The 13,259-nt window shown below is 42.2% G+C and overlaps 1 protein-coding gene across 1 annotated transcript; it reads left to right on the plus strand.

The window, feature by feature from the left end:
* The first annotated feature begins 654 nt into the window (after positions 1-654).
* KAT7 (K(lysine) acetyltransferase 7) lies at positions 655-12,329 on the plus strand. The gene is made up of 14 exons (XM_009709264.1): positions 655-826; positions 2,145-2,321; positions 2,514-2,753; positions 3,321-3,403; positions 3,650-3,739; positions 4,457-4,555; positions 4,725-4,835; positions 5,709-5,900; positions 6,101-6,190; positions 7,110-7,250; positions 8,426-8,519; positions 8,707-8,853; positions 9,726-9,832; positions 10,513-12,329. The coding sequence occupies exons 1-14, from the start codon at positions 655-657 to the stop codon at positions 10,612-10,614; spliced, it is 1,845 nt and encodes a 614-aa protein (XP_009707566.1). The 3' UTR covers positions 10,615-12,329.
* The last annotated feature ends 930 nt before the right edge of the window (positions 12,330-13,259 follow it).

The following is a 13,259-nucleotide window of genomic DNA, read 5'->3' on the forward strand; positions in this document are numbered from 1 at the left end:
AGGCCTGCTTCCCTCAGAGAGCCGCCCATTTCCACTGCGTCGTGCAGGGGCCGCTCTGGCGGTCCAAGACGAGGTGAATACAACTGCATTCGCAGCCTCTTTTGGCCCAGCCTCTTCACTGAGTGCCTTCGTTTTCTCTGCCTTGCTTCCACCGCGGTGCCCAGACGCTGCCCTGAATTGCTCAATGGTGAAGAGTCAGTTTGGCCGTTGCTGGAGCCCATCTGTTTTCTCCACCACCTGCTCCCCTGGTGCCTTGTGCTCTCCTGGGCTGCCTCTGCTGTTTTGAGTAGGCAGATGGTGCGGGAGTGCTGTTGGCTTGGCAGAGTGAACTGAGAACCGTCAGCTCGGAGCATATCATATCCAGCGTTGAAACTGCATTTACTTTTTGCTTTACATAAAATCGGGTGCTACTGTGATCTTCCTTAGTGGATCAGTTTGTAGAAACTTTTTATTGAAGGCGCTGTCTGACACTGCGTATTTATTAAACTAATATTTTCTCCAGAGTAATACACTTGACATTTATTAGTTTGCGTATGCCATTGTGTCAGCTTGAATTTATCTGTCTGGTATCAAATGTTTTCTCTCTTGTCTGTTTGTTGGGATTTTTTTTAAACAGTATAAATGCAACATGCAAGTTTAAGTGCCCCTGTGCTAATGTCTGGGTCTGTGGTGTTGCAGAGGAATGCGGGCAGTAGCTCAGATGGAACAGAAGACTCCGATTTCTCTACTGATCCTGAGCATACAGACAGCTCTGAAAGCGATGGCACATCACGACGATCCGCCCGTGTGACCCGTTCCTCAGCCAGACTCAGTCAAAGCTCTCAAGGTAAATGCTTTATTTTCTTAAACAAGGAAAAGAGAAACAGTCTTTTTAGCAGCAAGAGGTTTGATGTACTCCATATTCCTGACCTTTGGAACTTAAGTGTGTGGAGTTTATACCTAAAAAAAAAAAATTTAACTTTTTTCATTGACTATTAATGTAGCACAGCAAAAAGCAGTCTTTATATGTGCTTATTGCACAAATGAGGTAATCTAAAGATTACACTGGCAGTGGAAGTCAAAACTTGGATATCCTCTGTTCGAAACATAAAGTTTTCTACTTGTTAAAGGAAGTAGGAATCAAATACTGTGATTCTGCTTCCAGCTTTGCCTGATTTTTCTGAGAACTCTAAAAATTTGCTTTCCATCTAGACAGTTCTATGGATATTGGAGCCAAGTTAGCGAGAGGGTGTTTAGAGGTGAAAATTGGTTTTGTTTTCTTTGTTGGATTGTTTGGGGTTTTCTGTACTGCAAGGGAAGATATATTTTCATGACTTACTGATGCTGACCCTACTGTGCAATAAATGTAGTCAACATATTGGCAGTTATTTTGTATGCTTCTACTCTGGCATCCAGGTTGTAAGAGAAAACACTGAACATGTCCACCTCCTAATTTTTAGTGCTAGTATAGGCATTTCTTGGCTATTAGTTAATCAGCTGCCATCTGGCATCAAGGGGAGGAAATGGCAGCAGGTAATAACTTTTTTCCTTTGCTCCATGTATACACTTTGGTAAAGAATCTGTTTTGCAACAGATTTTATTGCAGGTAAGAAATATACATGCATGATTGTCTCGTAATTAGGTCTTGAAAACAAGAGGAAGGTTGGTTTGGATGTGTATGGGATGCCTGTGATATTCCTAGGTTACGAAAGCATTATTTTCATGCAAAATAATTGATTTGTAGTCTTACGAGCAGTATAGGATCACAAAACCACACACAGGGTCCCAAATATAGCTCTACACGAGAAGCAATCTCGCTATTCCCAAGGGTTATCTAAACACTGATAGTTCTTATCTAAACTAATGGCTCTTTAGCTTTTGAAACGGGAGCTGGTTTGTAATTACTAATTGATAAAGCAATTAAGTCCAGAGAAAACTGATCTAATTCCCGATTCCTCAGTGTTGGTAAAAGGGTCAAAAGATTTAAGCTCAGAAGAACAGAGCATATCTTTGTGATGACATGCAGTGGTGAGCGGTAGGATAGAACTCTGTGGTGATACCCGGCTGTCAGATGTCGGCGTTACAGACTTCAGAGCACATGCCAGGCAAGTCTCTGACTGACAGTGGTTGTTGTGGGTGTAATTATGGTGTTTCTATGAAATTAGATTCCAGCCCAGTTCGTAATCCGCCATCGTTTGGAGCAGAAGAGCCTGTCTATTCTACGAGGAGGGTAACCCGCAGCCAACAGCAGCCTACTCCTGTGACTCCAAAGAAATACCCGCTCCGGCAGACTCGCTCATCTGGGTCAGAGACTGAGCAAGTGGTTGACTTCTCTGATAGAGGTACGTAGGGTGCAGTGAGGTGTTGAAAGTGTTTGCAAAATGCTGTTGGAAAGAGTATGTGACTCCATTCTCTGAGGGCACAGTATAATATCCTGAGGATAGAGGCTTTGAGACAGCTGTCTGGAGTTGCTTTACATATTTTTTTGAAAGCTTTCTTTCAGGCAAATTTGTAACATCTTGATCCTTATTCAGACACTAAAAATGCAGCGGATCACGATGAGTCTCCACCTCGTACCCCCACCGGGAATGCCCCTTCCTCAGAGTCTGATATTGATATCTCCAGTCCAAATGTATCCCATGATGAGAGCATTGCCAAGGACATGTCCATGAAGGATTCTGGAAGTGACCTGTCTCACCGCCCTAAGCGCCGCCGCTTCCATGAAAGCTACAATTTCAACATGAAATGTCCCACTCCTGGTTGTAACTCCTTAGGTAATTTCAGCTCCAGGATTAATCTGTTGGGTTTTGCCTTCCTGCTGTGATACTCAAAGTCCCGCTCAGTTGAGTTATACATCCTAACAATACGCACTGAATTAGGATCAGCAGAATTGCTGAGAAGTGGGTATAGGGAAGGGATACGAAGCATATCTGCAGGTATATTCTTCCTGGAGGTGTTTCCTGGCTAGGAGCGTTTTCGGGGATGATAGGGTAAAGAACAAGTTAGGAGTAGGAGCACAAGTGTGGGAGGAAAATGCAGAGTCTTGCAGGTAGGGTTACTGATCTCTGCCAGAAGCAGATTTTCAGAAAGAAATTATTGCAGACCTCTGATGTACCTGGCTGCTTGCATGGAGTGCAGCTTTTGAGTTAGCGTGAAAAGCATTTTCCTCCTTTGTTCTTAAAGCTTGTGCCATGAAGTATGCTCCTTCTATCACACTGGTAATAAATTGAGCATGCTCTTTGAAAAGCTCAAATGAGGGATCTGCCCACCTGGGATACTTTTTAAACCTTTTTATGATCATATGTTAAAAGTTTTGGTTTTTTTTTTCTGATCCTTTGCAGGACACCTAACTGGAAAACACGAGCGACACTTCTCCATATCGGGATGCCCACTGTATCATAATCTCTCAGCAGATGAGTGCAAGGTAAATGAGTCTTCTGGTTTATCTTCCTTACCTTTTTTTGGAACAAAATGCCAGGACCTGTCATTTGTGAACAGAAATTAGAGTTAACATGTTTCAGCTGATGCCTTTAGCTGTAAGAGAGCAGCATTTGTGTGTCAAATCATCTGTGGATTACCGTTCAAAAAATTCAGCTAAACAAGAAAAGGAAAAGATGAAGGCTTTGATAGTAGTTTGCTGCAGCAGTGACAGATGCCTTTTGGCTTCCAGGTGCGAGCACAGAGCCGGGATAAGCAGATTGAGGAGAGAATGCTGGCCCATCGGCAGGATGACAACAACAGGCACGCCACCAGACACCAGGTAGGCAATCTGCACGTAATGGAGTGGCTGCTCAGTTAAAAGTGGAAAAACCTCAGCTTGTGGTTTCCAGCAGCAATGATTTTAACTTGATCTCCCTTCTTCACTTCTCAGATAAGCTATTGTGCTGAGCCCTGACACTCCCCATTTGTCATCTCCAATTTGTTTCAGCAAGGGCAATTCATTGTATTCCTTAAATGAGAGATTGGAGCAGCTTGTGAGAGCGGAGAGGTGGCATTGGCCAATAATATTATAAAGGAGGGTGGAGCTGTTCTCAGGATGATCGTTTCTGCATCCTCTGATGTGTAGGACAGGAGAATTCCTGCAGAACTGTAAACTACAATTTTACTCTGACTAAATAGAAAAGACTAAAACCAGGGGAATTACATTTTTCAGTTCATGCGTCTTGGACTTGAGTCAAGATGACTTATGAGTCAGCTCTGAGCTTTTCCCCATGATTAAGCAGTGCATAAGGAGTGCACCCACTCTTGTGGGACTGACGTACGTTGGCAAAGGCAAGCTGCAGTAGGAAGAAAACTTCCTATTTTACATACCTGTGTTGTACCTGCAGTGCCCTCTTATTAGCACAGGATTTGGTTCAGAGGCAACAAACCTCATAAAATGAAAGCCAGGACAAAGGTCCTTTAGGGTGGGAAGGTGAAGAAAAGTGTTTGAAGTGGATGAAGCCTTGTGAAGGTTTCCACCTCTGGCTTCTTTCAGGCACCAACAGAGAGACAGCTGCGATACAAAGAGAAAGTAGCTGAGCTCAGGAAGAAGAGGAACTCGGGACTGAGCAAGGAGCAAAAAGAAAAATATATGGTAAAAGCAATAAGTTTGTTCTTTCATTCCCTCCTGCCTGGAATGAGACCACTAAGCGGGAGTTTGGCTTTCCCAGTCATCCTGCAACATTCTCAGCTAAAAAAGCTGCCAGATCCAACAGCTTAGTAGCAGCATGGCAGCAAAAACGTCTGTTATGGTATTGTTCTAGGAGCACAGACAAACCTATGGCAATACTAGGGAGCCTCTACTTGAAAACCTGACAAGTGAGTATGACCTCGAGCTTTTCCGAAGAGCACAAGCACGGGCATCTGAGGACCTGGTGAGACTTCTAACTCATAATATATCTTAAATGTCTTTGTTAGGAATGTGAACGCTTTCTGGGTTTTGTTGTACTTAATGCAGGTAGAATCAGAGTTTGTAAGAAGAGCAGCTACAGCCCAGCCAAGTCAGCAAAGTTACACGAGGGATAATGTTTAAGTGCCAATCATTCAGGGGGTTTGCTGAAAGTACAGCTGGAGCTAAGCATTAGCAGTCATGAGGGCTGCAGTGCCTGCAAGAAGAATAATTAGTAACAGTCCCATTTAATAGGTGTTTGTTTTCAGTGAAAGAATGGACAGCTTCACCTGCTGAAAGAATGGCTAAGGAATGATGATAAAGGACAAAAGCCATCTTGACAGTAGCCAGTGACTGTGGACTGGAGTTCAAAACTTTGTATTGCTGAGGCTTCTGTAGGTGCTTTCCAAGGCCACCTTCCATCTCCAGAGATGAACCAAAAGATACTTTGATGCTTCCCAGTGGCAATTGCATCTGGGATATTTGAGGCAGAGCATTAGGCTGTATCCTCTCCCTACAGATTAGGAAAGAATCGTGAAGTGGCAAGGAATTTAATTGCTTTCATGACATAAGGAGTATGATCCTAGTGTTAGCATGCTGCTGAGTGCTGATTTACATTACGTTTCCTGATGAAAGGAACAGTCAGTAACTGTACTACTTGTGGATGGGGCTTGGACGAGTTTCATTGAGGAGAGGTCTGTGAGAGGGATCATTAGACATGGTCGCACTGAAAGATGAATTTAGAAGGCTTGAAGTAAATTATTTCCTTGAGGGAAATAAATGGGGACCCCTTCCTCTCTACCTACTTTTTAATTATTTTTTTTAAAAATAATCATCCTTTTTTTTTTTTCATGCATAGGAAAAGTTGCGGCTCCAGGGCCAGATCACAGAAGGCAGCAATATGATTAAAACAATTGCTTTTGGCCGTTATGAGCTGGATACCTGGTATCATTCTCCCTACCCAGAGGAGTATGCTCGTCTGGGACGTCTCTACATGTGTGAGTTCTGTCTCAAATATATGAAGAGCCAGACAATACTGCGCAGACACATGGTAAGGGCTAGGGCAGAGCTGATACCTGAGTTTTAAATCTGATGTCAGCATGTAAACATTTTAAAATATTACTGTTGTTAGCTCAGTCATTCACTTTAGGAGGTGAGAAGACTGCGTGTTTCCTGGTATATCCAGTAGCTGTTGTAACCTTTTCCACCCTTAAACAGTAGTGTCACCCTAACTTTGTTTTCCTGTCATAGGCAAAATGTGTTTGGAAACATCCACCGGGTGATGAAATCTACCGCAAAGGCTCCATTTCAGTGTTCGAAGTGGATGGGAAAAAGAACAAGGTAACTAACTGTGATCATTAGGCCAGTCTTCAGTGTGGAGTCTATCAAACGTGCCGAGCACTGCTTTTCCTGTAGCGAAACAGGATGCAAATGGCCCTTTCTCCCTGTAGTTGCAGAAAGGCTACTAGAGTCTGATCTGTCCATTCTTGCAATTCTGGCAGTAGTTGTCTCTGCATTTTCTTTGTGGTTATTCCTAAGCCCTGTTGTGATCCAGCATTTCCATCTGTTGTCTCATACTGTGCTTTGGAGATGTGTGTCACAACCCCTTTCTGAAAGTTAGCGGGGAGATTTCTGTGCTTGGCCTCAGTAAATTGCTACTGCCCATCTCCCATTCACTGTGAATACGCAGTCAAATTTGGGCTAGAGTGGGAAGCAGCCTAGTGTTATTGAGGATGCCCTCCTTAACCCTGAGTTGAAGGGTAGAATGTGAATCTGCAACTGCAGATTCCATGCTAGGTAGTAGCACGATACTTGTGCCCTGTCTCTAGTTGTGTCCAGTCTTGAGGGCTTCAGAGTAAAGAACAAAGAGACAAATTCAAAAGCTAAATGCTGCACTGCCGGAAGTTGGGAGGAGTCTTTTCTAGTTACCAGAGATAACCTTGAAGCACAGGATTAATACAGTACAGTGCAAGCAAGCAGAGATCCAACCTTCTGCTCCCCTTCACTGAGGATGTGATATTTTGGGCATTCAGAGATTGATATCGCAGACGTCAATTCCCACCCTTAGGAAGCTAGGCTTATCAAGTTTCATCACAAATGGAATTGTTTCCTGGCCCAGCTGCTCTGTTTGAAAGACTGTATGTAATTTCTCAGATGATTCAGAATTTTCTTGTAATTTCCCATGTATGCCTGTTTTTGTCCACTCTTGGGATGTTCCACTGTAATAAACAGGTGTATCCTATTCTCCTTTTGCTTCTAGATCTACTGTCAAAACCTGTGTCTGCTGGCAAAACTTTTCTTGGACCATAAAACACTGTATTATGATGTTGAACCCTTCCTCTTCTATGTCATGACAGAAGCTGACAACACTGGCTGTCACCTCATCGGATATTTCTCCAAGGTTAGTTGAAAATACAAACATATGCGTTACTACCTCACTAGAATGAGATTTAGGACACCAGTTATCACTACGGAATATCCTCTCCGAGTTTTTGCAGTCTCAGCATTTACTGCTTTTAGGAATAGATAAAGTTTCAAACCTGACCTGCATGAATTGTTCTTACTGTTTGCTGCAGGGATTGCAGGTGCTTTGCTGTAGCATCTCTTCTCATTGCTAGCAAAAAACAAATCACCTCAAGTGAACTATTGTTGCTAGGACACATAGTGGTGTGTTAAATGTAAGCAAAAGTAAGGATAAAGAAAATGTAAAGAAATGTAGAGAAAAATACATTAAGTATTAGTCACCTTTTTTTTTTCATGTTAATAAAGTACTTGAAGGAGTAAACATTCTTAGGTGGAGAAGCTGAGACATAACTCAAGTAACTTCAGCAGATCCCACAAGTTATTCACTGGCCAAGCTTAGAGTAGGAGCCAGTTTTCTCAGCTGTTTGCTCAGACATGTTGCCTACCTAAAAAATAGCCAATCTGTTTGTTTAATCTCTGCTGCACATTAGTGAAATACATTTCCTGGGTTTTCTTACTTCAGTCCAGAAAAAGTGATTAACCTTCCAGACATGGTGATATCATGCCATGCAGTTATCAGTTTAGATATTTCAGTCAGTGAAATTCTATAGGCAGGAGAATACTCTCCCAAATAAATTGCAGGAAACTATATTCCTTAAATTACCTGAGTCAAAACTGAGTAAGTACCTTAAAAAAAAAAAAGTGTAAAGAGAAAGATCTCAGGGTAAATGTGTCTGAGTCTCTTCTTTGAATATTTCAATATGCACCATGTGCTATAACGCTGCTGTTACGTTGCTTTCGTGTTGCATGTAAACCTGGTACATGACAGAGGTGGTAGTGAGAGTGTTACTGGCTCCTTCTCAGGTACAACTCCATGGCCAGCCATCCTAGGCTTAAAATTGCACACCAAACACCCCATTTAATGGCTAAAAAAGTAAGCCAGGGTTGGTAGCTGAAGGATGATCATGTTACTTGTTGTTAGGCAGGTTTTTCTACTGTTGCTCCTTGTATTGTATCAGTTGCACAGGCTTGTTCAGTCTGTTGGGATTATGATAACCCATTGTTTGTACAGATTGAGACCTGTTAATCTATCTTCTCTGTTCTTGTTTTTAGGAGAAGAATTCTTTTCTCAACTACAATGTTTCTTGTATCCTGACAATGCCTCAGTATATGAGGCAAGGTTACGGCAAAATGCTCATTGACTTCAGTAAGTAGAGAGAGGGAAATTCTGGAAACATACGCTGTCCAACATGACAGTTTTACCAAGAAATCTAACATATCTGTGGTGGTGGTCGAGCAGTTTTCATTATAGCCAACTTCTGCATGTGCTAAAGAGGGTGACAGTCAGGAGAGAGTGGTTTAAGAAGGGTAAATAGGTTTTCTTTCCTTTACAGGCTATTTGCTTTCTAAAGTAGAAGAAAAAGTTGGCTCTCCGGAACGCCCTCTGTCTGATTTAGGTCTCATCAGCTACCGTAGTTACTGGAAGGAAGTTCTCCTTCGTTACCTGCATAATTTCCAAGGAAAAGAAATCTCTATAAAAGGTATGTTTTCAAGCTAAATAAGCTTGTAGTGAATTGGTTCAGGAACATACCTATGCATCTCACTCATTTTCCTCAAATATGAGGCAGGCCATGCTTGACTCATTCATATAGGTGTTTGTGTAGCAGCACAGTTAATGGAATATTCCTGTAGCTGGGTATGGCTCCTTTCTAGTCCTGCCACCATTAAAGATAAGCCAGCTTGCAGAGTTTTGAAAGTGTACTGGCTGCTTCTTTTAGAAAATATATTTTTTAAAAAAGATTCAGCAAAGAACTCGTATCATCTGTAGATTAGAATGCTAATTTTAAAAAGAAAAATGGCTCCACTGAGAGGCTTTCAAGTGCTTTGGAAAATTACTAAGACTATTTGGACAACTTTTAATAGCATTTTTGTTTATGGCACCTAGGAGTACGCAGCATTTCACAGAGCTTTCAGGGTAGTTCTGAAGAAGTGGCTACACCTTCTTTCAGAGGATTACACCTTATTAGCTTGGATCCTAAAATTCGGATCACTAAATCATTGCAACTTCTAGGCTGGCTTTCAGTTTTTGGGTGAGCTGGGCTGTTTCTGTACAGCTACGCACAATTTGCATCCGTAGCCTGTGGTTCTTCAAGCTATTTCCAGTCAATCAGTCCTCAAGAGTGACACAAGCAAAGGCAAGTTGTATAGCATGCTGCAGAAAGCCAGGGTGGTCAAAGGGTACAAGTCCGGCAGCAACAGTAATACCGCATTTACCTCCTTAGTATGTGCAAGGCATTTTGTGTATATCACTTCAAAAGGAGTTGCATAAAACTTGGGAGTTGAAAACTAACAGTTATAGGCTATTGCGGAGGAATTTGTTTCTAGTCTAACATAAACTGATACTGGTTTGCAGAAATCAGCCAGGAGACTGCAGTAAACCCTGTCGACATTGTTAGCACCTTGCAGGCACTTCAGATGCTCAAATACTGGAAGGGAAAACACCTGGTCCTAAAAAGACAGGTAAGATTTGTCACGGCTATTTCTGTATTTTTGTTTGCTTACATTTAGCAGTTAGATGCGTATGAATTTGCTGAAATCAGTGCTTCCTTTGCATTGCACCAGCTTTTCCAGCCTTTTCATTCTAGTGGGGGAGCACTGTAATTTTCAAATGCGGTAACTGATAAAATACGACATGGGCATCCAACCTGATTCTTCAGTAGTGTAGAAATATGCTGTATTGACCTTCCTTTTCTGATGTGTGGAATAACGTTGCTCATTGTAAGCGGCTTTTTAGGGGAGCAATGGATCAACATTCCCATCATGGTCCTCATCATGCCTGCCCTTTACTGGGCAAATGGATGACATAGAAGTGAAATGAATGAATGGAATCCTGGATGAGTCCTGTTTGTACCCTCATTAGATATAAGACAAGTGCTTTATAAACCCCCAAATATGGCAGCTTCTCTCTTTTGTTTTCCCCTCCCTGAGACTTCACTTTGTAGCTAAAAGTAGCCTTATCGGTGTGATCGGAAGGGCTTCTAGAAAGCACTGTGGAGGAAATGCTTGTTTTTGTCATGCTAAGCAGTTAGTAGGCCAGTCATCTTCAGATTTGTGGACTTAGATGTGTGGTGTTGTACCATGGATAATTCTCCATCATGGATCATTTGTTTTAACCTGCCCTTTCATGCTCTTTTCCTTAGGATCTGATTGATGAATGGATAGCCAAAGAGGCAAAAAGATCCAACAGCAATAAGATAATGGATCCCAGCTGTTTGAAATGGACCCCTCCTAAGGGAACTTAACTGTCTATCGCTCCTGAAGCCAGTGAACCCCAGCAGTAGGAAGTACCCTAGGGATCTCTGTTGTATCTGTTGCTGTTGTGATTGGCTGGTACAGTACCCTCCTGAAAGATCAGTTCCCCTTGGTACTGTTCTGGCCCAGATCTTTTGTGCACACCACAGACGCTAGTTCTGAGGAACTTTATGTTTCGGCCTCAATGAGGTTGCAAGGATTGGATCTGTATAGGACCCAAACGAAGCTCCTAGCAGCACTGGCCCAAGGAGTTCTGATATCTGGTACTGTACCTGTCCAGTCACTGGTCTTACCCTCATGTTCTTATTCCGATGAGGTTGTGTTGTGTCCTATAATCGGGTTGTTTCTTCCTTCAGGTTCCTTGCGTTCTCAGTAATGGAGATAACTTCTGTGGCTTTTGAACAAGGTCTAATGATGCTTGTTGGGGGAAAGTCTGGTTTTCCAACAAGCTGCAGTTACACTGACTTCAGCATTTTTAACTAGTCCCGTCTGATGGACTGTTCCATTCCATGTATCAAATAGTTTTAGTGTGATAACATGCCACCTTTTTCAGCAGTGTTTTCCATATAATATAGCAGGTCTTCACATAGATAATACTGTACAGTCAGAAGCTTGCATATCTTGTAACTGAGTGATGTGATTGTTAGTGTTACCCTGGAGGAGCCAAGGCTAAGTGTGTGAGGACATCACAGTCTGAGATGTTTCACAGAGTTGCTCGTGGTATATGCTCCTGGAGCTACAGTACCGTGTCTGTTGGAGAGACCTCTTTGATTATAAGTTACTGTTTTTTCCTGGTTTATCTCTTGGAGTTAGTGGGTTCCTTTACACAGAAACAGCCGTTTCAATATATTTCACTGGAGGTACTTTTCCCGAAGCAGTCTTCCTTGAATTGTAGGTCTCTTTGTATTGGAGAGGATTTTTTTTTTTCCTCTAGACTGAAGAAATAAAAACTTTAGACAGATTTTTGCTAGCCTTGTCCAAACAGCCACAGAAACTCTACAATGCAAATATCGTCAGTTGTTGGATTGCCTACAGTGTACCTTCTGTGCATCAGTGGCAGCTCCAGTTAGCTGTGTGGATGGTTTGCTTCTCTGACAGTGCATCCTTGTTTGTCTTTGTAAATCAAAAAAGCTTTTACTTCCTCTCTCCCATCAGCACCACCGGAAGAAACTATTGTACAATGGCTTTCAAGTATAACCACTGTCCTTGTGCCACAAGTTTCCTATATGGCTCCAGTGTTGATTAAAAGGGGGGACAATCTTGGGGTAGATGATGGCAGCATCGCATAGTGCCGATTTCATTTAAGCCTTCCAATGCTTCCTCATTGAATGGTGTCTGAAATGAAGCACTTGCAGTGTACCGGTAGGTGGGAGCCATTTCCTGTTAACCACTGACCCATCCTAATGTGGAAAAGTTCTCTATTGCTCTTCTGATGGTTGTCTGCCTTTCTCTGCCTCCTGAAAAGAAACAAGATCATCAGTACATGGTGTAGACCTTGTGGGCATTACTGAATTTTGCCGTCTCATGCCCTTTGCTCCTGTATCGTAACTAACTACAGATACTCGTGAAACTATCCAACAAAGTAGATCTCTCGTGGAGTAGGGAAGAAGGCCATTCTTGTGCAGAAGCTAAACCCTGTTCCCATGATGTGGTAGAATGTGCTATTCTTGTATCTACTTCTCAATAAAGCATGTTCTCTGCTCAAGTTTATGCCTTCTTTTTATTTTTTTCAGTCAGACGCTATTCTGCATCTCTAGTTAAGTGAAGCTGCTGCTTTATTTTGCAAGGGACTAATTTTGAACCCGTCTTTGTGTCTGGTGTATTAAGGATTGTGACTAGGGTGGCCTTTAGGTTGAGCCTTTCAGAAATAGCCTGCATTGTGTGTTCACTGTAGCACTTATTGTGCACAGGAGGCTGCCGTGAGGAATACTGGCAACTTAAGTTTGTCATGCAAAACTGAGATAGCATCTGTCACCCTGAAGCTTATGGAAGAAGGAAGGAGTTACCCTAAAAGTGGTGGCCCCAGATTTTTAGCCTTTCCTTCTGTGTTTCCATGACCAGACCTTCTTGCTTCTTGTGCTGTGGGAGGACTTGGGGCAGTGAAATCTCTGATCTTCAGAAGACAGTGTTTGAAGTTCAACACATATCTCAAACATTTTGAGTCTTTGATATAATCTTTGATATAAAATGGTTAATTACACATACCTGCTCCCTCCAGAGATTCTGCTTTTCTACGTAACTCAATGGGAGTTAAGAAAGAGTAGGGAATGTTTTTGGGCTGTGGGTTGTAAGCTGCAGAGAGGGCAGGGTGCTGTTAAAAGTAAGGCTGACATGTCGGTGATCATGGCCTGGGACTTGAGATACTCAGCTTATGAAAAAGGAGAGCAGACTAATTGAGATGGAATACCTTGGCAGTCTTGTGTTGATTAAGATGAAAATCAAGGACACTTCCCTGAACACTGATGCTTGCTTACTCAAGTCACATCAAGGCTCTTCCTAATGCTGTCTTGTTTTCCTTAATAAGACAGTTTTTAAGTATTTGATTTGGCAGCATTACTTTTACTTATTTGAGCACGGTTTTGTACAATACCAATTGTCTTCTTACTTGTTAGTGGGGTTTTTTGTGTTTATTTTT

The sequence above is a fragment of the Cariama cristata genome, unplaced genomic scaffold (assembly GCF_000690535.1).
Source record: "Cariama cristata isolate BGI_N322 unplaced genomic scaffold, ASM69053v1 scaffold101, whole genome shotgun sequence".
Lineage (NCBI taxonomy): Eukaryota > Metazoa > Chordata > Aves > Cariamiformes > Cariamidae > Cariama > Cariama cristata.